Source organism: Pseudophryne corroboree, chromosome 9 (assembly GCF_028390025.1).
Source record: "Pseudophryne corroboree isolate aPseCor3 chromosome 9, aPseCor3.hap2, whole genome shotgun sequence".
In the NCBI taxonomy this organism is placed as follows: Eukaryota; Metazoa; Chordata; class Amphibia; order Anura; family Myobatrachidae; genus Pseudophryne; species Pseudophryne corroboree.
In genome coordinates this window covers 352,770,135-352,795,704 of record NC_086452.1, presented here as the reverse complement: position 1 = coordinate 352,795,704, position 25,570 = coordinate 352,770,135, and the positions used below count along the sequence as shown (strand labels likewise).

General features: G+C 46.1%; 1 protein-coding gene and 1 long non-coding RNA gene across 2 annotated transcripts in view; one reads left to right on the top strand and one right to left on the bottom strand.

Moving 5' to 3' along the window:
* Positions 1-23,030, bottom strand: part of LOC134958229 (uncharacterized) — a 94,389-nt gene extending 71,359 nt beyond the window's left edge. Inside the window, exon 1 of the long non-coding RNA XR_010186917.1 lies at positions 22,913-23,030. This is a non-coding gene — a long non-coding RNA (uncharacterized LOC134958229). The remainder of the gene's footprint in view (positions 1-22,912) is intronic.
* The window catches only part of LOC134958228 (protein shisa-4-like), a 47,313-nt gene continuing 43,568 nt past the window's right edge, over positions 21,826-25,570 (top strand). Inside the window, exon 1 of the mRNA XM_063940679.1 lies at positions 21,826-22,225. Within this exon, the coding sequence (XP_063796749.1) occupies positions 22,165-22,225 (61 nt within the window). The 5' untranslated portion in view covers positions 21,826-22,164. The remainder of the gene's footprint in view (positions 22,226-25,570) is intronic.

The window sequence follows — 25,570 nt, the reverse complement described above, 5'->3', positions numbered from 1 at the left end:
ATATATATAGAGAAAGAAATTCAGAGGGGGCACTCTCCAGACTTTTTTCATAAACAACTGTTCATTTATTGATATTTATACTTTACATGATCAGCATATATATAACAGTCCACTGTAGGCGGCACACAGGTTGCAGCAACCGTTTGTGTATATATATATATATATATTAAAACTAAATAAAACATTTTTCTTTTTCAAATCCTATGCACATATGGAGCAGCACCATATTAAATCCCCGCAGTAATGCCCCTGACACCCCTGACAACGAGCAGGTAATGGCATAATTTCTGTGTGGGCATCAGCGCCGGTGCCACCATTAGGCAGCTTTAGGCTGCCTATGGGCGGAACTGAGTGGGAAAACAAATTAAGGCTGTAACAAGGTGTGTGCTGCGCAGCCTTCGCTTGCGTAAAGGGATGTGAGACGCCTGCTCCATATTCACCCGGTGTCGGATCTGCCAGACTGGGGCTGGAGCTGCATGTCCGGGGCCTGTCACCACCTCCTCCTCTTGCATCGCTCGCTGCCTCCCCGCCCCTCTTCCCCCGACCTGTTGAGCGGCATCACAAGCTGTGCAAGAAGCTGCTGCTGGACTCCGAGGAGGCTACGATCGGGGGTGGCACTTTCACCTGGGGAGAAAGTGCCGCCAACCACCAGCTGATCTGCCCTCCATGCCGGCAGCCTGACTGGTGCGGCGGCGAGTCCAATCCCAGCAGCCACTACCCCATGCGGGAGTTTATCTTCAAGGCTAAATCCGCCGGCTGTCCACCCTCATTGAGAGCCACAGGATCAGCCAGGAGGACAGACAACCACGGTCAGTGTCTTGCACCTCAGCTGGCTGTCATTCGTTTGACCAGCAGGAGGTTCTGCAGCAAATGCACCTCTCTAGTGACTGAAAGGTGTCAGCTGCCTCAATAACATGCCAAAATGTGTGAATATATAGTGTGTATGTAATATTACTTATTTATTACTTATTCATAATTCAGGGACATAGATTGTTTCCAGTGTCCCAACAGCCATTTGTTTTTTGAAGTTCAAAACCTCAGACCTATTATCAATACGTTTTCAATTATTAGACTTATACCATCTATCTAGTGCATAAGTCTGTTTAGATAGATTCTTATATTTAAGTCCTTTATATCCCTAATGCCATGGGCACTGGAGGTATCTCTATTCATGACAACATAAATAGCATTACTTTATTACCTACAATATTTTTTAAAAATATACATATATTTCATTGAAACTTTACAATTCATATTGCTATAAAACACATAATATCAAATTAATGAAATTTTTTTTTTTTTTTACATATTGTATGTAATAAAGTAATGCTATTTATCTATGCACTAGATGGCTGGTATAAGTCTAATTCTTAATTAAAACTTATTGCTAATAAGTCTGAAGTCTTGAACTTCAAAAAAATGGCCATTGGGACACTAGAAGCTATCTATGTCCCTGAAATGATTAATAAGTAATGGATATATACAGTATGCTTGACATCTTATCCACTACTGTATTAGATATGATGTGATATAAATGACTCAAACATAAGTATTTATCTAACCCTATATAGGTATTATATGGATGGTATAAACCTAACTACCATTTGAAAATTCAATACATATAAATAGGTTTGAAATTTTGAACTTCAAAAAAATGGGCACCGGGACATTAGAAGTTATCTATGTACTTAAACCATTTAATAAACTTTATTTATATATATATATATTTGATATCTTATCTGCTATTGTATTAGACGTGATGTGATTTACATTACATTTGTATTCAGGTATATATTGGAGCCAGGTGTAGTAAGCACACACCCCCTAACGAAGTCCGACTAGTGATGAAATGCATTGGATGTGGCCAACAGGCTACGTGACGCGCTGACGTCACATGCCGCTCGAAGTGCTGCGATCTGGCTTGGGAGTGACCCGTTCAGTTTAGAGACACTCTGAACTGCCTCCAGCGTTACACCGTCCGGAGGTGGAGAGATGGGTGTTGCAGCCGGGAGCTGGTGTTATACCAGAGTTTTTTTAAACTATGATGTATGTGAGTTTTTTTATTTCAGTAAACGCTATGCGATTATCTATTCACTGTGTGCGCCCTCCATGGCAATATATCCGGCACTCCAATTAGATCATTTCTCAATCCGGTGCCCTCACAGTATAACATACACAGTAGCGGATCTTGCCACGGGCAAGCAGGACTTTTGCCCGGGGCGCCGCATTGCGGAGGGCGCCGCACCATGGCAAGATCCGCTGCTGCTGTGCCCTCCGCTGACCGCTCTGTCCCCCGGCTGTGTCCCCCTGTGAAGGGAACTAGACGCTACGCATCTAGTTTCCCTTCGTGGAGAGGACCTTTGCTGTGCGGTGCGCGATGACGTCATTGCGCACCGCACAGCAAAGGTCCTCTCCACGAAGGGAACTAGTGGCTACGCGTCTAGTTTCCCTTCGTGGTCAGGACCTTTTGCTCTGCGGTGCGCGATGACGTCATCGCGCACCGCTTAGCATTTCAGCGGCGCTACTACTGTACAGGGGGCGTAACTGACCACGCCCCCTGTATTAAGCCACGCCTCCATTTCCTGAACGGGGCGCAGAGAGGGCTCGAACCGGCCGTGAACATACATACAGTTTAATGCGGATAGGTGCGCCACTCATGGCTGGCTTGTGGAGAAAAATGAAGATCACAGTAATCTAATCAATGCTTCAATCTAATATCCTGAAGAAAATCTTGCTAATAAGATTGAAATGTTGATTAAACCACTGTGGCCTGGTGTCTAATTTTTCTCCACAAGACAGCCGTGAGTACCGCACCGATCTGCATTAAATAAATATAAATATAATAATATAATATACGGTTCAGTATTCCTTATCCAGAATTCTAATTCCCTCATTTTTGAGTCCCCTACTGAGATAATGACATATGTATTATATACATTATCTATATCTATATAAATATGTATGTTACTATCTCAGTAGGGGACCCAAAAATGTGGGATTATGGATAAGGGATACTAAACCCCCAAAAAAAAAAAAAAAAAATTGTCAAAAATAAAATTGGATTTTATTTCTTTTTTTTAATTTTTTTTTTTTTAGTAACTCTTTTCCAAAATCCCACATTTTTATGTCCCCTACTGAGATAATAATAAGATTTTAAACCTACCGGTAAATCTTTTTCTCCTAGTCCGTAGAGGATGCTGAGGACTCCGTAAGGACCATGGGGTATAGACGGGCTCCCCAGGAGACATGGGCACTCCAAGACCTTTTAATGGGCGTGAGCTGGCTCCTCCCTCTATGCCCCTCCTCCAGACCTCAGTTATAGAACTGTGCCCAGAGGAGACGGACATTTCGAGGAAAATGATTTTGTTAATTAAGGGTGAGATACATACCAGTCCACACCACAAACACACCGTATAACATGGTATATAACTAAACCAGTTAACAGAATCAGCAACAGTCTGATGTCAACCGTACACAACTCTCGTGTAACTACATCAGTAACTATGTACAAGTACTGCAGATTTATTCTGCACTGGGGGGTAAATTTACTATGATGGGAGTTCTATTTCAGATGGGATGTTGCCCATAGCAACCAATCAGCTTCTACTTCTCATTTATCTAGCACCGTCTGGAAGATAATACCTGAAATCTGATTGGTTGCTATGGGCAACATCCCACCTTAAATAGAACTCCCATCTTAGTAAATTTACCCCTGGGACGGGCGCCCAGTATCCTCTACGGACTAGGAGAAAAAGATTTACCGGTAGGTTTAAAATCTTATTTTCTCTTACGTCCTAGAGGATGCTGGGGACTCCGTAAGGACCATGGGGTTTATACCAAAGCTCCAGACCGGGCGGGAGAGTGCGGATGACTCTGTAGCACCGATTGAGCAAACAGGAGGTCCTCATCAGCCATGGTATCAAACTTATAGAATTTTGCAAAAGTGTTTGAACCCGACCAAGTAGCTGCTCGGCAAAGCTGTTATGCCGAGACACCTCGGGCAGCCGCCCAAGAAGAGCCCACCTTCCTAGTGGAATGGGCTTTCACCAAATTTTGGTAACGGCAATCCTGCCGTAGAATGAGCCTGCTGAATCGTGTTACAGATCCAGCGTGCAATAGTCTGCTTGGAAGCAGGAGCTCCAACCTTGTTGGCCGCATATAGGACAAACAGAGCCTCTGTTTTCCTAATACGAGCCGTTCTGGCTATATAGATTTTTAAAGCCCTGACTACATCAAGGGACTTGGACTCCTCCTAGACATCCGTAGCCACCGGCACTACAATAGGTTGGTTTATGTGAAACGACGAAACCACCTCAGGTAGAAATTGTGGACGAGTTCAAAATTCCGCTCTATCCACATGGAAAATCAGATAGGGGCTCTTGTGGGACAAGGCCGACAATTCTGACACTTGCCTTGCAGATGCCAAGGCCAATAACATGACGACTTTCCACGTGAGAAATTTTAACTCAACAGTTTGAAGTGGTTCAAACCAATGTGATTTAAGGAACTGCAACACCACGTTCAGGTCCCACGGTGCCACAGGGGGCACAAAAGGAGGTTGGATGTGCAGTATTCCTTTCACAAAAGTCTGTACTTCTGGAAGAGAGGCCAATTCCTTCTAAAAGAATATTGATAAGGCCGAAATCTGCACCTTAATGGAACCTAACTTTAGGACCATATCCACTCCTGACTGTAGAAAATGGAGAAAACGACCCAGCTGGAATTCTTCCGTAGGAGCATTCTTGGATTCACACCAAGACACATACTTCCTCCAGATACGGTGATAGTGCTTCGCCGTTACTTCCTTCCTAACTTTAAGTAGAGTAGGGATGACTTCCCCTGGAATACCTTTCCCAGCTAGGATCTGGTGTTCAACCGCCATGCCGTCAAACGTAATCGCGGTAAGTCTTGGAACACATACGGCCCCTGTTGTAACAGGTCCTCTCTGAGAGGAAGCGGCCAAGGATCTTCTGTGATCATTTCCTGAAGATCTGGATACCAGGCCCTTCGAGGCCAATCTGGGACAATGAGAATCGTCTGAACTTTTGTTCTTCTTATGATTCTCAATATTTTTGAGATGAGCGGAAGCGGAGGGAACACATAGACCGCTTGATACATCCACGGTGTTACTAGTGCGTCCACTGCTATTGCCTGAGGGTCCCTTGCCCTGGAACAATATGTCCGAAGCTTCTTGTTGAGGCGTGACGCCATCATGTCTATTTGAGGGAGTCCCCAACAACTTGTCACTTCTGCAAAGACCTCCTGATGAAGTCCCCACTCTCCTGGATGGAGATAGTGTCTGCTGAGGAAGTCTGCTTCCCAAATGTCCACTCCCGGAATGAATACTGCGGACAGAGCGCTTACATGATTTTCCGCCCAGCGAAGAATCCTGGTGGCCTCCGCCATTGCTGCTCTGCTCCTTGTTCCGCCCTGGTGGTTTACATGCGCCACGGCTGTGATATAGTCTGACTGGATCAGAACGGGTAGGTTGCGAAGGAGATGCTCCGCCTGTCTCAGGCCGTTGTATATGGCCCTTAATTCCAGCACGTTTATGTGCAGACAAGCCTCCTGGCTTGACCATATTCCCTGAAAGTTTTTTCCCTGTGCGACTGCTCCCCAACCCCGGAGGCTCGCGTCCGTGGTCACGAGAACCCAATCTTGAATTCCAAACCTGCGACCCTCTAGAAGGTGAGCACTCTGGAGCCACCACAGGAGAGAAATCCTGGCCCTGGCGGACAGGCTTATCATCTGATGCATTTGGAGATGGGACCCTGACCACTTGCTCAGTAGGTCCCACTGAAAAGTTCTTGCATGGAACCTGCCAAACGGAATGGCCTCGTAGGCCGCCACCATCTTTCCCAACACTCGAGTGCATTGATGAATCGACACTTTTTGGTTTCAGCAGAACCCTGACCATGTTCTGGAGTTCCAGAGCTTTTTCCACTGGGAGAAAAACCCTCTACCGTTCCGTGTCCAGAATCATGCCCAAAAATGACAGCCGAGTTGTCGGAACCAACTGCGAGTTTGGCAAATTTAGAAGCCAGCCGTGTTGTTGTAGCACCCTCAGAGAGAGCCACGCTCTTCAGTAATTGTTCTCTTGATCTCGCTTTTATCAGGAGATCGTCCAAGTACGGGATTATTTTGACACCCTGCTTGTGCAGGAGTACCATCATTTCTGCCATTACCTTGGTGAAAATTCTCGGGCCGTGGAAAGCCCAAACGGCAACTTCTGAAACTGGTAATGACAATCCTGTACAACGAATCTCAGGAACGCCTGATGAGGAGGATATATGGGGACATGAAGGTATGCATCCTTTATATCTAGTGACACCATAAAATCCCCCCCTTCCAGGCTGGACATCACTGCCCGGAGAGATTCCATTTTGAATTTGAATCTCTTCAAATATAGATTTAAGGATTTTAGGTTCAGAATCGGTCTGACCGAACCGTCCGGCTTCGGGACCACAAACAGGGTTGAATAGAACCCCTTTCCCTGTTGCAACTGGGGAACCTGGATAATCACTTGCTGTTGACACAGCTTTTGTATAGCCGCCGAAACTATTGCTCTCTCTGGGAGAGAAGCTGGCAAGGCCGTTTTGAAAAATCGGCGTGGAGGCACCTCTTCGAACTCCAGTTTGTAGCCTTGGGACACAATTCCTATCACCCAAGGATCCAAGTCCGAATGAACCCAGACCTGGCTGAAAAGCTGAAGACGTGCCCCCACCGGCGCGGGCTCCCGCAGCAGGGCCCCAGCGCCATGCGGTGGATTTGGTAGAGGCCGGGGAGGACTTTTGTTCCTGGGAACTAGCTGAAGCTGGTGTTCTTTTCCCCCTACCTCTACCTCTGGCGAGGAAGGATGAACCGCGCCCCTTTCTGAATTTATGAGACCGAAAGGACTGCATCTGGTATTGAGGTGTTTTCTTTTGCTGTGGGGGAATGTAAGGCAGAAAGATGACTTACCCGCGGTAGCTGTGGAAACCAGGTCCGCAAGGCCTTCCCCAAACAGAACTTCACCCTTGTAAGGTAAAGCCTCCATAAGTCTCTTGGAGTCAGCATAAATTGATTTTAAGGTAGTTTCCTGCCTGCGATCCGCAGGATCTTTTAAGGTCACCGGGGACGGTAGGGCCACCTTTTTGGACAAGCGCATAAGGGCCTTGTCCACCTTGGGTGAGGATTCCCACCGTAACCTGTCCTGTGAGGGGAAAGGATACGCCATTAGAATTCTCTTGGGAATCTGCAGCCTCTTGTCTGGAGTTTCCCAAGCCTTTTCAAATAAAGCGTTCAGCTCATGTGATGGGGGAAATGTTACCTCAGGTTTCATCCCCTTAAACATACAGACCCGTGTGTCCGGGACAGACGGGTCCTCTGTGATATGTAATACATCTTTTATCGCAATAATCATGTATTGAATACTCTTTGCCACCCTTGGGTGCAACTTTGCCTCATCATAGTCGACACTGGAGTCGGAATCCGTGTCGGTATCAGTGTCTGCTATCTGGGTAAAGGGAGGTTTTTGGGACCCTGAAGGGTCTTGTGACACAGTAAGAGCCATGGAGTGACTCCCTGGTTGGCATTTGAACTCTGCTTTGTCCTATCTCTTATGTAATAAAGCCACATTCGCATTCAAAACATTCCACATGTCAACCCAATTAGCCGTCGGCGGTGCCTCCGGAGACAATACAATCATCTGCTCTGCATCCTCCCTAGAAGAGCCTTCCGCTTCAGACATGTCGGCACACATGTACTGACACCCCCCACACACCGGGATATATGGATATGGGGACAGACCCACAATAAGGCCCTTTGGAGAGACAGAGAGAAACTATGCCAGCTCACACCCAGCGCCCTGTGGTTCTGAAACAAAGTCCCAGACTAGTAAGTGCTTTTATAATAAATTTTGCACCAAATTAATGTACCCCCCCCCCCCCTCGTTTTGCACCCTGTTACTTGTGTACAGCAGGGGAAGAGTCCGGGAGCAGCTTCTCTGCAGCAAGCTGTGGAGAAAATGGCGCTGGTTAGAGCTGAGGGAACAAGCTCTGCCCCCTCAGTGGCGGGCTTCGGTCCCGCAGTTTCTTTACACTGGCGGGGCTTTATATACTGCCTCAGTAGTATCTATACTTGTGCCAGCCTATATATGAGGTAAAAATTGCTGCCCAGGGCGCCCCCCCTGCGCCCTGCAACCTTGCTGTGCCGTTGTGTGCGTGGGAGCAATGGCGCGCAGCGCGACCGCTGCGCGGTACCTCACGAAGATCTGAAGTATTCTGCTGCCTTGGAAGTCTTCTTGCTTCCTATACTCACCCGGCTTCTATCTTCCGGCCCTGCGAGGAGGACGGCGGCGCGGCTCTGGGACGAACAGCGAGGACGACACCTGTGTTCCGACCCTCTGGAGCTAATGGTGTCCAGTAGCCTAAGAAGCAGAGCCTATCAGTAAAGTAGGTCTGCTTCTCTCCCCTCAGTCCCACGAAGCAGGGAGCCTGTTGCCAGCAGTGCTCCCTGAAAATAAAAAACCTAACAAAAGTCTTTTCTAGAGCAGGGCTGGCCAAACCGGTCCTCGAGATCTACCAACAGTTCATGTTTTCCAGGCCTCCTGGAGATCTGTAGAATTGCCAGTTAGGAATGAATGCAGCACATCTTATTAGTAATGACTACACCTGTGCACCAGCTCGGTGGTCTGGAAAATGTGACCTGTTAGTAGATCTCGAGGACAGGTTTGGCCAGCCCTGTTCTAGAGAAACTCAGTAGAGCTCCCCTAGTTTGTGACCAGTCTCCTCTGGGCAAAGAATCTAACTGAGGTCTGGAGGAGGGGCATAGAGGGAGGAGCCAGCTCACGCCCATTAAAAGGTCTTAGAGTGCCCATGTCTCCTGCGGAGCCCGTCTATACCCCATGGTCCTTACGAAGTCCCCAGCATCCTCTAGGACGTAAGAGAAAACATAAATAAATATATATATATATATATATATATATACACACATATATATATATATATGTCTGGAAAAAATCAGGAGAATGCGCCCATAGTGCAGATAAATTTATTTCACACATAAATTAAAAACAGGACATTCCATGGATTATAAAAGACTCGTACCATAAAAGACCCACTCTTTGGGCCAGTTAAAACACATGAAACAATCCACCAGGCTATCCACCAAACCTGCTGCAGTCAAAGACCGGACCATGCACCGCGCCGGTAGAAGCCGAACTCGTCAGGTCACTCACAGTGAAGCAGCCGGGATGTGTGAGCCGGGTGGGAGAAGACACACGTCTGGCAAGCTTGCCAGACGTGTGTCTTCTCCCACCCGGCTCACACATCCCGGCTGCTTCACTGTGAGTGACCTGACGAGTTCGGCTTCTACCGGCGCGGTGCATGGTCCGGTCTTTGACTGCAGCAGGTTTGGTGGATAGCCTGGTGGATTGTTTCATGTGTTTTAACTGGCCCAAAGAGTGGGTCTTTTATGGTACGAGTCTTTTATAATCCATGGAATGTCCTGTTTTTAATTTATGTGTGAAATAAATTTATCTGCACTATGGGCGCATTCTCCTGATTTTTTCCAGACACAATTTGCTCAAGGAGTTCTGAGCTTCTTTTGGAGATTTGCAGCGGTGTTGGTTACACCAGTGCTACAGCCCAGGGATTCATTCACTGTGGACTGACAAACTCTCATTATAGGATCACCAGCGCACCTGTACCTTTTTCTCCATATATATATATGTAATGTATATAGGGGCCAATTCAGTAAGGATTGTAAAAATTATAGATTTGCAAAAATTGCGACCATTCGCAAAATTGCGAAAGCACGCCCAAACGGAAAAACTGCAACACTAATTTAATGTTACTAAAACAAGGTGGGCTTGTGAACTGTGCAAATATTGCGAAGACCAAAAAAAATACGCATTATTTGCGTATAAATTTACAATTTTACGCATTTTTGCTTACATGTTTCTGATATTGCAATTTTTGCAAACAACTGTGTTTTAACCTCAAATATTGCACTACCTACTTTCCTGGCCAAAAATAAATAAATGGTGTTGCTGTTCTTGGACATATGTTTGTGTGTGTAGCGATAAAAAAAAAATGTAACCAAATGTATGTGGGTATGTTTTGTTAACAAAAAACGGGTTGGTTGCTTAAAAAGCATTAAAAAACTGTTAGGAAGCTAAAAGACATTAAGCAGATCCTACAAAACAAAATGCTTGGAAATGTTAATTATTGTTTGCTTTTAAAAAATATTGTGTGGTTGTCAAACCTCGATTGTTAGTAAGTGTAAAAACAATTAGATTACTAACATATATTTTATAAAGAAACGTGTTACAGAGTTTAAAGCTCCTTTACATGTTTAGAAGTTTCAATACAGCTGAATGAAGTGATTTGTGATCTGAGGCGTGAGCTTCTTCAGCTGGGTGTAATGAAGCAATGATTGCAGTATACATGAACAGTCTACAACTGAGGTCAGCTTGTGCAGATTTTAAGGTAGACCTGTAGTCACTCAGAAACTGCACAACATAAATGTGCAATCAGTTGTACAAATTGCGTATGCACCGCATACCGAACATCAGCATATGCCCCACAACACGCCCCTGCTCGTAGTTTTGCGAGTCCAGCCCTTTAGTAAGCCCCCTACACGCCTACTTTTCGTAGTGCATACGCAGTTTTTGCTTCATCTCAGAAGTTGCATTTTTTTTTCCAGTTTTTGTGGTATATGGTGCAGATTTAGCGATTTTCCGCATTTTCTGCAATTTTTGCTGCTTTGCGATCCTTGCTGAAATAGGCCCATAATACATATGTCATTATCTCAGTAGGGGACCCAAAAAATAAGAATTTACTCACCGGTAATTCTATTTCTCGTAGTCCGTAGTGGATGCTGGGGACTCCGTAAGGACCATGGGGAATAGACGGGCTCCGCAGGAGACTGGGCACACTAAAAGAAAGATTTGGTACTACCTGGTGTGCACTGGCTCCTCCCTCTATGCCCCTCCTCCAGACCTCAGTTAGGATACTGTGCCCGGAAGAGCTGACACAATAAGGAAGGATTTTGAATCCCGGGTAAGACTCATACCAGCCACACCAATCACACCGTATAACTGGTGATATTAAACCCAGTTAACAGTATGAAATACAACTGAGCCTCTCAACAGATGGCTCAACAATAACCCTTTAGTTAGGCAATAACTATATACAAGTATTGCAGACAATCCGCACTTGGGATGGGCGCCCAGCATCCACTATGGACTACGAGAAATAGAATTACCGGTGAGTAAATTCTTATTTTCTCTGACGTCCTAGTAGATGCTGGGGACTCCGTAAGGACCATGGGGATTATACCAAAGCTCCCAAATGGGCGGGAGAGTGCGGATGACTCTGCAACACCGAATGAGAGAACTCAAGGTCCTCCTCAGCCAGGGTATCAAATTTGTAGAATTTAGCAAACGTGTTTGCCCCTGACCAAGTAGCAGCTCGGCAAAGTTGTAAAGCCGAGACCCCTCGGGCAGCCGCCCAAGATGAGCCCATCTTCCTCGTGGAATGGGCTTTCACTGATTTAGGATGCGGCAATCCAGCCGCAGAATGCGCCAGCTGAATTGTGCTACAAATCCAGCGAGCAATAGTCTGCTTAGAAGCAGGAGCACCTATTTTATTGGGTGCATACAGGATAAAAAGCGAGTCAGTTTTCCTGACTCCAGCCGTCCTGGAAACATAAATTTTCAAGGCCCTGACTACGTCCAGTAACTTGGAATCCTCCAAGTCCCTAGTAGCCGCAGGCACCACAATAGGTTGGTTCAAGTGAAAAGCTGATACCACCTTAGGGAGAAACTGGGGACGAGTCCTCAATTCTGCCCTATACATATGGAAAATCAGATAAGGGCATTTACATGACAAAGCCGCCAATTCTGACACACGCCTGGCCGAAGCCAAGGCCAATAACATGACCACTTTCCACGTGAGATATTTGAGATCCACGGTTTTAAGTGGTTCAAACCAATGTGATTTCAGGAAATTCAACACCACATTGAGATCCCAAGGTGCCACAGGAGGCACAAAAGGGGGCTGAATATGAAGCACTCCCTTTACAAAAGTCTGAACTTCAGGCAGTGAAGCCAGTTCTTTCTGGAAGAAAATCGACAGAGCCGAAATCTGGACCTTAATAGAACCCAATTTTAGGCCCATAGTCACTCCTGACTGTAGGAAGTGCAGGAAACGACCCAGCTGAAATTCCTCTGTAGGGGCCTTCCTGGCCTCACACCACGCAACATATTTCCGCCAAATGCGGTGATAATGGTTTGCGGTTACTTCTTACCTGGCTTTTATCAGCGTAGGAATGACTTCCTCCGGAATGCCCTTTTCCTTTAGGATCCGGAATTCAACCGCCATGCCGTCAAACGCAGCCGCGGTAAGTCTTGGAACAGACAGGGCCCCTGCTGTAGCAGATCCTGTCTGAGCGGTAGAGGCCATGGGTCCTCTGATAACATTTCTTGAAGTTCCGGGTACCAAGCTCTTCTTGGCCAATCCGGAACCACGAGTATCGTTCTTACTCCTCGCCTTCTTATTATTCTCAGTACCTTTGGTATGAGAGGCAGAGGAGGGAACACATAAACCGACTGGTACACCCACGGTGTCACTAGAGCGTCCACAGCTATCGCCTAAGGGTCCCTTGACCTGGCGCAATATCTCTTTAGCTTCTTGTTGAGGCGGGACGCCGTCATGTCCACCTGTGGCCTTTCCCAGCGGTTTACCAACAGTAGGAAGACTTCTGGATGAAGTCCCCACTCTCCCGGGTGTAGGTCGTGTCTGCTGAGGAAGTCTGCTTCCCAGTTGTCCACTCCCGGAATGAACACTGCTGACAGTGCTAGTACGTGATTTTCCGCCCATCGGAGAATCCTTGTGGCTTCTGCCATGGCCACCCTGCTTCTTGTGCCGCCCTGTCGGTTTACATGGGCGACTGCCGTGATGTGGTCTGATTGGATCAGAACCGGCTGGTTTTGAAGCAGGGGCCTTGCTTGACTTAGGGCATTGTAAATGGCCCTCAGTTCCAGAATGTTTATGTGTAGGGACGACTCCTGTCCCTGGAAGTTTCTTCCCTGTGTGACTGCGCCCCAGCCCCGAAGGCTGGTATCCGTGGTCACCAGGACCCAGTCCTGTATGCCGAAACTGCGGCCCACTAGAAGATGAGCACTCTGCAGCCACCACAGTAGAGACACCCTGGTCTTTGGAGACAGGGTTATCAGTTGATGCATCTGAAGATGCGATCCCGACCACTTGTCCAAGAGGTCCCACTGGAAGGTCCTTGCATGGAACCTGCCGAATGGAATTGCTTCGTACGAAGCCACCATTTTTCCCAGGACTCGTGTGCAGTGATGCACCGATACCCGTTTTGGTTTTAGGAGGTCTCTGACTAGAGAAGACAGCTCCTCGGCTTTCTCCTGCGGGAGAAACACTTTTTTCTGTTCTGTGTCCAGAATCATCCCCAGGAACAGTAAGCGTGTGGAAGGAACCAGTTGTGACTTTGGAATGTTTAGAATCCAGCCATGCTGTTGTAGCACTTCCCGAGATAGTGCTACTCCGACCAGTAACTGCTCCCTGGACCTCGCCTTTATTAGGAGATCGTCCAAGTACGGGATAATTAAAACTCCCTTTTTTCGAAGGAGTATCATAATTTCTGCCATTACCTTGGTAAACACCCTCGGTGCCGTGGACAGTCCAAACGGTAGTGTCTGTAATTGGTAATGGCAATCCTGTACCACAAATCTGAGGTACTCCTGGTGAGGAAGGTAAATTGGGACATGCAGGTAAGCATCCTTGATGTCCAGAGATACCATGTAATCCCCCTCGTCCAGGCTTGCAATAACCGCCCTGAGCGATTCCATCTTGAACTTGAATCTTTTTATGTATGTGTTCAAGGATTTCAAACTTAAAATGGGTCTCACCGAACCGTCCGGTTTCGGTACCACAAACAGTGTGGAATAGTAACCCCGTCCTTGTTGAAGTAGGGGTACTTTGACTATCACCTGCTGGGAATACAGCTTGTGAATTGCCTCTAGTACAGCCTCCCTGCCCGAGGGAGTTGTCGGTAAGGCCGATTTGAGGAAACGGCGGGGGGGAGGCGCCTCGAATTCCAGCTTGTACCCCTGAGATACTACTTGAAGGATCCAGGGATCCACCCGTGAGCGAACCCACTGATCGCTGAAATTTTTGAGGCGGCCCCCCACCGTACCTGGCTCCGCCTGTGGAGCCGCACCGTCATGCGGCGGATTTGGAAGAAGCGGGGGAGGACTTTTGTTCCTGGGAACCTGCTGCGTGGTGCAGCTTTTTTCCCCTTCCTCTGCCTCTAGACAGAAAGGACCCGCCTTTTCCCCGCCTGTTTTTCTGGGGTCGAAAGGACTGTACCTGATAATACGGCGCTTTCTTAGGCTGTGAGGGGACATGGGGTAAAAATGCTGACTTCCCAGCTGTTGCTGTGGAAACAAGGTCTGAGAGACCATCCCCGAATAACTCCTCACTCTTATAAGGCAAAACTTCCATGTGCCTTTTAGAATCTGCATCCCCTGTCCACTGCCGAGTCCATAAGCCTCTCCTATCAGAAATGGACAATGCACTTATTCTAGATGCCAGCCGGCAGATCTCCCTCTGTGCATCTCTCATGTACAAGACTGAGTCTTTTATATGCTCTACGGTTAGCAATATAGTGTCCCTGTCTAGGGTGTCAATATTTTCTGACAGGGAATCTGACCAAGCAGCAGCACTGCACATCCACGCTGAAGCAATAGCTGGTCTCAGTATAACACCAGTGTGTGTATATATAGACTTTAGGATAGCCTCCTGCTTTCTATCAGCAGGTTCCTTTAGGGCGGCCGTATCCGGAGACGGTAGTGCCACCTTTTTAGACAAACGTGTGAGCGCTTTATCCACCCTAGGGGGAGTTTCCCGACGTGACCTATCCTCTGGCGAGAAAGGGAACGCCATTAGTAATTTTTTTGAAATCACCAATTTCTTATCAGGGAAAGCCCACGCTTCTTCACACACTTCATTTAATTCTTCAGATGGGGGAAAAACTATTGGTAGTTTTTTCTCCCCAAACATAATACCCTTTTTTGAGGTACCTGGGTTTATATCAGAAAGGTGTAAAACCTCTTTCATTGCCTCAATCATGCCACGAATGGCCCTAGTGGACATTAAATTTGACTCATCGTCGTCGACACTGGTATCAGTATCCGTGTCGACATCTGTGTCTGCCATCTGAGGTAGTGGGCGTTTTAGAGCCCCTGATGGCCTTTGAATTGCCTGGGCAGGCACGAGCTGAGAAGCCGGCTGTCCCGCATTTGGCATGTCGTCAATTTTTTTATGTAAGGAGTCGACACTTGCACGTAATTCCTTCCATAAGTCCATCCACTCAGGTGTCTGCCCCGCAGGGGGTGACATCACATTTATAGGCATCTGCTCCGCCTCCACATTAGTCTCCTCATCAAACATGTCGACACAGCCGTACCGACACACCGCACACACACACAGGGAATGCTCTTAAAGGAGACAGGACCCCACAAAAGCCCTTTGGGGAGACAGAGAGAGAGTATGCCAGCACACATCAGAGCGCTATATAATGCAGAGACTAACTGAATTATGTCCCCTATAGCTGCTATAATATTTACTGCGCCTCAAATCTGTGCCCCCCCTCTCTTTTTTACCCTTTTCTGTAGTGTAGACTGCAGGGGAGAGTCAGGGAGCTTCCTTCCAGCGGAACTGTGAGGGAATAATGGCGCCAGTGTGCTGAGGGAGATTGCTCCGCCCCTTTTTCGGCTGACTTTTCTCCCGCTTTTTTCTGTATTCTGGCAGGGGTAATTACCACATATATAGCCTCTGGGGCTATATATTGTGGTTATTTTGCCAGCCAAGGTGATATTATTGCTGCTCAGGGCGCCCCCCCCCAGCGCCCTGCACCCTCAGTGACCGGAGTGTGAAGTGTGTATGAGGAGCAATGGCGCACAGCTGCAGTGCTGTGCGCTACCTTGGTGAAGACTGAAGTCTTCTGCCGCCGATTTTCCGGACCATCTTCTTGCTTCTGGCTCTGTAAGGGGGACGGCGGCGCGGCTCCGGGAACGAACACCAAGGACGGGTCCTGCGGTCGATCCCTCTGGAGCTAATGGTGTCCAGTAGCCTAAGAAGCCCAAGCTAGCTGCAAGCAGGTAGGTTCGCTTCTTCTCCCCTTAGTCCCTCGTTGCAGTGAGCCTGTTGCCAGCAGGTCTCACTGTAAAATAAAAAACCTAATATATATACTTTCTTTCTAGGAGCTCAGGAGAGCCCCTAGTGTGCATCCAGCTCGGCCGGGCACAGAAATCTAACTGAGGTCTGGAGGAGGGGCATAGAGGGAGGAGCCAGTGCACACCAGGTAGTACCAAATCTTTCTTTTAGTGTGCCCAGTCTCCTGCGGAGCCCGTCTATTCCCCATGGTCCTTACGGAGTCCCCAGCATCCACTAGGACGTCAGAGAAATGAGGGATTCTGAATAAGGGATACTCAAAAAAGATTAAAAAATAAATAAAAATTATATACACACATACAGGATGAAGGCGGGACTCAACAGTCTGTCAGCGTAGTTTAAAACATTTGTCCTTTATTTAGGGTCCTACATTTCGAGGAACAACTCCCCGTCATCAGGAACAAGCAGATACAAACAACCACTACACATAATAACACTTATACCTTATAGACATCACGTGTGTTAATTGCAAAACATTACCTCTCACCTGTCCGTCACTGCCGTTTGGCGCTCACAGCAAGATAATAGAGTTACCTAGTGAGTGCCGGGCTCTTATATACACTACACATGAAACAAAATGCAGCGGCACTCAGAGTCTTGATCCAGGTATTTGTATTAGGAATACATCCAGAAACCACCAATGTTTCGGGTACTCACCTTGACAAAACGGCGTGTTGGTCCCCAAAACGTTGGTGGTTTCTGGATGTATTCCTAATACAAATACATGAATCAAGACTGAGTGCCGCTTCATTTTGTTCTTTTTATGACTACTGTACCACGGAGGACACCAGAGCAGAAACCTTTTTCATGGGAGTGCCAACCTACTTATGTACTATATTGAGAGAGAGAGAGAGAGAGAGAGAGAGAGAGAGAGAGAGAGAGAGAGAGAGTGTATGTATATATATATATATATATATATATATATATATATATATTTTACAGTCAAGCCTGGATAAGTGCGACCTTAATAAGTGGGAAACCTCTGTTACTGGGACAAATGGTGAAGTCCCGGCATTTTTGCACCAAAAAGCCTCTTTAACTGAGACTGATTTTTCTTGATTATATGAATAATCACCTCTATAACTGAGACGATTGCTGTTAGGACGTCTTTAAGTGAGACAAAACACTTCTTTATTCTGGATAAGTGAGAAACCGGATAAGTAAGATACATCTTTGAGTGAGGCTAATTATACCGTCCCTTGAAATCCCACTTAACCAGGTTCGACCATAACTATATGGGTTGGTATCGGGAGACTAGTGTTCGGGTTCCTGGGGTCGGTATGGTCCCCAGAAGGAAGCCCATTGCAGGCTCAGCGGCTCTGTTAGTCGGTGTGCCGACTGTCGGTATAGTGAAAGGCGGGATTTCGACCACCGATCACTTAAGTACATCCCAACTATAATATATATATATATATATATATATATATATACTCTTGTCTGTGCGCACTGTCTACCCCTTCTGTGTTACCCCGGTCTGTTAGCCCTTCACCTTTTAGATTGTAAGCTCGCAAGAGCAGGGACTTCTTTCCTCACGTGCCTTTCCTTTTCTTACTTACATTAACTTATACTCCATACTCCCTTTGATGGGACCTAACACCTGGTTTTCCATAACGGTCCTATATTGTCTTGAACTGTAAGTGCTGTTTTCTTGTTTGCCCATTTGATTATGTATTGTGTAATGGGCGCTGTGGATCCCTTGTGGCGCCATATAAATAAAGGATAAAATATATATATATATATATATATATATATATATATATATAAATAAAATCTGCCTCCAAACCTCTTCCTAATCATAGCCCCTAACCCTAATATCTGAAATCAAACCAATAAAGCAACCCTGATATCCTAACCCTTATACCCTAACCCCATCCCCCAAACTAACCCTAATATCCCATCCCTATATAACTCATAAGATGCCACCACTGCACTTTTATCATCTGAGAGGCCGAGTATTGGGGAAAAGGGGGGAGGGGGAGGGTGCAATGAAAATTTGCCTAGGGTGCGGAGAAACCTTGCACCGGATCTGGTGGGCATAATATGGTGACAGGGGTATAATATGGTGTCAGGGGCATTACTGTGTTGGGCATAAAATGGTGCTGCTCCGTATGCGCATAGGATTTTTTTTTAAAGCATTTATATAATTTAGTTTTTATTTGCTTTTTGGCCGGGGGCTGTTGCCTATTTTGTCATTCCCGGGCCAAACAATTTTGATGGCAGCCCTGATACAGACTGTATAGGGTGTGGTATGAGTTGCCGGTGGCCGGGTCTCCGGCAGCCAGCATACCGGCGCAAAACCAGTGTTGGTGGCCACCAATCATAAAATATGATGATAAACAGAAGCGCCTCCCTGGCTAACACATAACCGAACCTAAGGATGACAGGTAAGTACAATTTGCTTAATTAATAATATATAAATTTATGAATAAAAAAAACTTATCCTAAAGGTGCTATGGTAAAAAAAATGCTGATACTAGGGCATACTTGCCTACTTGACCCTCTCCATGAGGGAGAAAATGCTCTGTTCCTGGACTTTCCTGGTAATGTATGATTGCCGGCACCTGTGGTGAAACACTAATCTTATCAATTACCTAGCTCACCACAGGTGATGGCAATCATACATTACCAGGAAAGTACAGGAACAGAGCATTTTCTCCCTCATGGAGAGGGGCAGGTAGGCAAGTATGTACTAGGGCATAGGTGCTCAAAGTAGGTCCTCAGAACCCCAAACAGGTCACACTTTCCAGGTCACCTAGCAGGTGCACAGGTGTAGTCATTACTCACTGAACACATTTTAAAAGGTCCTCAGGTGTGATTTTGTTAGGTGAACTGGAAAATATGCACTGTGTGGGGTACTGAGGAGCGAGTTTAAGAACCTATGGCTCTAGGGCAGTGGTTCTCAGGACCCCAAACAGGTCACCTATCACGTGCACAGGTGTGTATAATAGATCTACACAATAGGTCTGCAAACTCGGTCCTCATTACCCCCACACAGTGCATGTTTTGCAGGTAACCCAGCAGGTACACAGGTGTATTAATTACTCACAGACACATTTTAAAAGGTCCGCGGGTGGAGTTAATTATTTCACTTGTGATTCTGTGAGGAGACCTGCAAAACATGCACTGTGTGGGGTAATGAGGACCGAGTTCGCAGACCTATGATCTACACCACAGGTTCTCAAACTCGGTCCTCAGGACCCCACACGGTGCATGTTTTGCAGGTCTCCTCACAGAATCACAAGTGACATAATTAACTCCACCTGTGGACCTTTTAAAATGTGTCAGTGATTAATTAATACACCTGTGCACCTGCTGGGTTACCTGCAAAACATGCACTGTGTGGGGTCCTGAGGACCGAGTTTGAGAACCACTGATCTACACAAATTAGACAGTGAATAGGCCGACATCAAAAATGTCTGTAGGTACAAAAGGTTGACAGGGTCAAATTGTCGACTGTGTATACGGCATACCCTCCAACATGACCCGCCCCACTAGGTACAAAATGCTCTGTTTCTGGACTTCCCTCTTAATTTATTATTGCAATCACCTGTGAAGAAACAGCTTTCTTATCATTTAACTAGTTCAACACAGGTGATGGAAATCATAAATTAAGAGGGAAGTCCAGAAACAGAGCATTTTGTACCTAGTGGGGCGGGTCATGTTGGAGGGTCTGATACGGTCGACAGGTATAAAATGTCAACATGGAAATGGTCAACATGGAAATGGTCAACACAAGTTTTTAATGTTTTTAGCCCAAAATGTGTCCATTCCACAGTCTATGACCACAATTAGCGCAACCTTCGGGCAAGGTGCCTTAGTCCGCTGCACTCAGCACAGGTTACTATTCCCAATCATTGCCCATGTGGTTGGTTTATGAAGCAAAAGTTGAAAAAAAACCCAAAACTTTGCATTGATTACTTTCATGTTGACCTTTTGTACCTGTTGAATAGGGTGACACTCGATTTGCCGGCTTTCGGGATCCCGGTGCTCAGCATACCGGCGCCGGGATTCCGACAACTATTCTCCCTCTTGGGGTGTCCACGACAACCGTGGAGAATAAATAGCATGGCGTGCATAGCGAGTCCGCAAGGGGCTCTTCTGCGCTCGTCCCACTGCCGGAATTCCGGCGGTCGGGATCCCAACGCCGGTATGCTGTGCGCTGGGATACCGACAGCCGGCCAATTATAGTACACCTGTTGAACATTTGACCATGTGGACCATATGGGGTCGACCTAATGACTGTTTAACTATACATTGGAACCCCACGTGCACAAGTGTAATCATTATTCAGACACATTTTAAAAGATCCATAGGTGGAAAACAAGCACTGTTTGGTGTCCGAAGGACTGAGTTTGAGAACTGTACTGGAGGGTTATTCACAGTTGTTAGCAAACCCCCCAAAAAGTTAGCAATTGGGCAAAACTAGGGTTACCATATTATCCCTTTTACCTGGGACACTCATGAATTACACAGATTCTGTGGCTGGCTGACTTCAAGCCTACATTTCAGATGGTTTTAATCAGCCACAGAACCTGTGTAATCCATGAGCGTCCCAGGTAAAAGGGATAATATGGTCACCCTAGCAAAACCATGTTGCACTGCAGGTGGGGCAGATATAACATGTGCAGAGAGAGTTAGATTTGGGTGGGTTGTATTGTTTCTGTAAATGGTAAATACTGGCTGCTTTATATCTCACTGCAATTTAGATTTCAGTTTGAATATGGGATTCTGTTAATTTGCTGGCTGTCGAGATCTCGGCGGTCAGGATTCCACACCAGGGATATGCCCATTTGTGGGTGTCCACGACAACCATAAAGTGGGAATAGATCCTGTGCCGAGCGCAGAGAGCCACTGAGCACGCAAGGGGACTCTTTGCACTCACCCCACTGCCAGCATTCTGGCGTGCAGAATGCCGCTGTTCGGATATTTACAGCCGGCATCCTGTCCGCCGGTAAATCATATGTAGTCCTTTGAACACACCCCACCCAAATCTCATCTCTCTGCACGTTACATCTGCCCACCTACAGTGCAACATGGTTTTGCCCAACTGATAACTGTTTTGGTTTGCTAACAACTCTGAATAACCCCCCTGGGTCCTCAGGACCCCATACAGTGCATGTTTTCAAGGTCTCCTCACAGGTGAAATAATTAGCTCCACTCGTGGATCTTTTGAAAAATGTGTCAGTGAGTAATGAGTACACCTGTGCACCTACTAGGTGGCCTGGAAAAAGGGGACCGGTTTGGGGTCCTGAGAACCACTGCTCTAGGGTGCAAATGCCGCTAAGATTCAAAAAAAGTTTGTGAACTGGTTTAGCTTGTATCTTTGTATGGTATATCTTTCCCAAAATTGTAAAAAGTTGTTGAGGATTTAGATATCTGAATTAAGTATCAATTCCAGTAAACTGTGAGGCAAAACTGAAATGAAACTGTACATGACACTCCCACACAAAGTCAGAAGGGAGTGGGAATTAAGGTGCGGTGAAGGAAAGAGGGATGGGGGTAGATGAGCAAAAACAAAGCACAGGAAAACATGACAAATAAGGAATGCGTAATACACAATGACAAGGCTTACACACTACACAGCATCTGAATGGGTTCTTGTACCAGTGGGAAAATTCAACACACACGTAACATAGAAATCAAATCATTAAGGTCCCCCACCAGGTACCCAGACACAGAGAACAAACGCACACCACAGAAAGCTAAAGAACAGCCCGCGTTGGTTCTACCCATCCTCACCCAGTACATGCATGCTCTCACAGCGGCAGTCATGTCCGGAGGGGGCGGGGCTAGATGTGGGCGGTGACATCGTGGCTGTAGGAATCTGGAGTCTGTGGTTTTAATCAGGACTTGTTCAGTTTTTGGAGAGCAACAGCAGCAGCACTGAGCACAGAAGAGGATCCTGTCTGATTAGCTCACCATGGATAACATGCAAATGGCCACGATGTTCTCTGCTCTGTGCCTGATGTGCATGCCAGGAGGTAGGTGACTGTATGCTTGGGTACTGTGAAATAGGTGTCTGTATGCCCTTAGATGTCTGTATTGTAGTTGGCTCCCATGAGGTTGTAAGTAGAACCGCCCTGATAAAGAGATGTAGCTATCACTGGTCTAACCTCTACAATTGGTAACACATGTAACAATGGGGAAAGCATTCCGTGTTGCCTGATGTAAAGTTTTGGTAAAAAGAGAGAGTTATAAATGATTATTAATTAGAATATCATATTAAAAATAATTTATAGATGTGAGGGTTTGTTATTTCTGCTCCAGTTTTGTATTCACTGATTATCCTATTATACTAGGAACTTTTATTTCAGTTAGTACAGTTTGGAGTCTGATTCCCCCTAGAATAGTGGGAGGGGGCTTTGTACATGCAGACCTTTCCTGTTTATTAGGCTGGCCCAACATCGGATCAGGTTTCATTTATACCAGTTTAAACAATACGTGGTTTTATGGTTATGACAAGATTGTAGCAGCAAATTAACAATGGGAAGACACAGAGAGAAATACTTCTCATAATGGCCACTTGTTTGTCCCAGTAAGTGAGGTCCTAAAGGTCAGATTCATTCTGAGATCTCTTCACACAACTCATCATTTCCTTAAATTACAGATGTTTCAGACGGGAAGCTATAGGACATTCACAAAAAGAAATGCATATATAGTGGGCTTACCTTGTTTGTTTGGGATGTGTTCATCCTGGCTGTCGGGAAGGGGGTTGGTTAGGGTTATGCACCAGACCATATTCCTCCCCCGGAGGGTCAGCACTAGCTGTCACCCACTGAGGATTAGTGTAGGGGATGGAATAGAAATACCCATGTCAGTATATTTTGTGTTGGGATGTCGCGGTCGGTCATGTGACTGTCGGCATCCCAACCACCGAGATATCATATGCATTCCATTTGTTTGCAGTAGTGGTTCCCAAACTTCCAGGAAAGCCCAGGGTTGGTGGCCCAGGACCAATTTCAATTATTTATGGTCAATGTTCTAGGCAAAACCAGTGCTTGTTACTTCCTATCATAAAATATGTGGGCAAACAGAAGCGATTCTTCTTCCTCACCACATAACTGACCCTAAGGATGACATATAAACGCAATTTACTTAATTTGATATGTTTTTCTGAATTTCACAATAAGAGACTTTTGATCCCGGAAACTTAAGGGCACCAAAATTCAAAAAAAGTCTGAACCACTGGTTTACAGCAAATACCTGTTACATTAATCCCCATTTTTATATTAAATACTAATATGTATCCATTCAGGAAAACACATAAGCACGATTGATGTAATGGTCAGCATTGCTATACATGTGGTAGGTACTATAGATCCACTGGGGTAGGAACTGATGTGTGTGGCCAAATATTCTCTTTAAAAAGCTGCGGAATATGTATGAGATATAAATTATTGATAATAAATAAGTAGTTTCAACACAATTCTCATCTTCTCCTTCCCATCTCCTGGAAATAAAGTATAAATTCTAGCCAAGAAAATCAAGCTTGAACACCCAATGATAACCTAAAACTAATCTGATGCCATGAATAGACTTGGTGAATGCACAATTACTGTATATGAAGTTTGACTGTGAGGGCATATGCTGTATTAGCGCCATAAAAGGCAAAAAGAATATATGTATAGGCTGATGAAGCATAATGCCACATCATGTCATGTAAATTGGGCCACTGTGAATTGTTCTCACTTTTGGGGAATGCACACTTGTATGAAAGCTTTTAAATGATCAGTGTGTAATAACCAGTATTGTTGATGTACAGTGCCTTGCTAAAGTATTCACCCCCTTTGCATTTTTCATGTTTTGTTGCCTCACAGCCTGGAATTAAAAAGGATTGTTTGAAGGTTTGCATCATTTCATTCACAGAACATGGCTACAACTTTGAAGATGTGGTGTTATTTATTTTTTTCTGTTTTTTATTGTGAAGCAAACAACAAATAGGACAAAATAACAGAAAACTTCAGCGTGCATAACTATTCACCCCCCTAAAGTCAGTACATTGTAGAGCCACCTTTTGCGGCAATTACAGCTGCAGGTCGCTTTGGTTAAGTCTCTATGAGCTTGCCACATCTTGCCACTGGGAGTTTTGGCCATTGCTCAAGGCAAAACTGCTCCAGCTCCTTCATGTTGGATGGTTTCCGCTTGTGAACAGCAATCTTCAAGTCTGATCGCCGATTCACAATAGGATTGAGATTTGGGCTTTGACTAGGCCATTCCAACACCTTTAAATGTTTCCCCTTAAACCACTCGAGTGTTGCTTTAGCAGTATGCTTCGGGTCATTGTCCTGCTGGAAGGTGAACCTCTGTCCCAGTCTCAAATCACAGGCAGACTGAAACAGATTTTGCTCAAGAAAATCCCTGTAGCACCATCCATCTTTCCCTCAACTCAAAACAGTTTCCTAGGCCCTGCTGCTGAAAAACATCCCCACTGTAGGGATGGTGTTCTTGGGGTGACGGGATGTGTTGGGTTTGCGCCAGACATGGCGTTTTCCTTGGTGGCCGAAAAGTTCAGTTTTAGTCTCATCTGACCAGAGCACCTTCCTCCATACATTTGGGGAATCGTCCACATGCCTTTTGGCAAACTCAAAGCATGCCTTCTTATTTTTAACACTAAGTAATGGCTTTTTCTCATACGTCCTAGAGGATGCTGGGGACTCCATAAGGACCATGGGGTATAGACGGGATCCGCAGGAGCTTGGGCACACTACAAAGACTTTGACTGAGTGTGAACTGGCTCCTCTCTCTATGCCCCTTCCCCAGAACTCACTTAGACTTTGTGCCCAGGAGTGACTGGACACACACTAGGGGAGCTCTACAGAGTTTCTCTAAAAGACTTTGTTAGGTTTTTTATTTTCAGGCAGACCTGCTGGCTACAGGCTCCCTGCATCGTGGGAGTGAGGGGAGAGAAGTCAGACCTACTTCTTCTTAGTTCAAGGGCTCTGCTTCTTAGGCTACTGGACACCATTAGCTCCAGAGGGTTCGATCACTTGGTGTGCCTAGCTGCTTGTTCCCGGAGCAGCGCCGTCACCCCCTCACAGAAGCCAGAAGATAGAAGCTGGTGAGTATGAGAAGATCAGAAGACTTCAGTGATGGCAGAAGACTTCAGTAATGGAGGTAACACGCAGCGATCGCGCTGCGCTCCATGCTCCCACACACCAACGGCACTCACAGGGTGCAGGGCGCTGGGGGGAGCGCTCTGGGCAGCAAGTTACTAGAAGTGTTTAATACAGCTGGCATTAGGGCAGACTCTATTACTGGGCACTGTTACGATCCCCCGCCAGATATCGCAGCGGTCACGCTGCGCGCCATTGCTCCCACACGCCAAC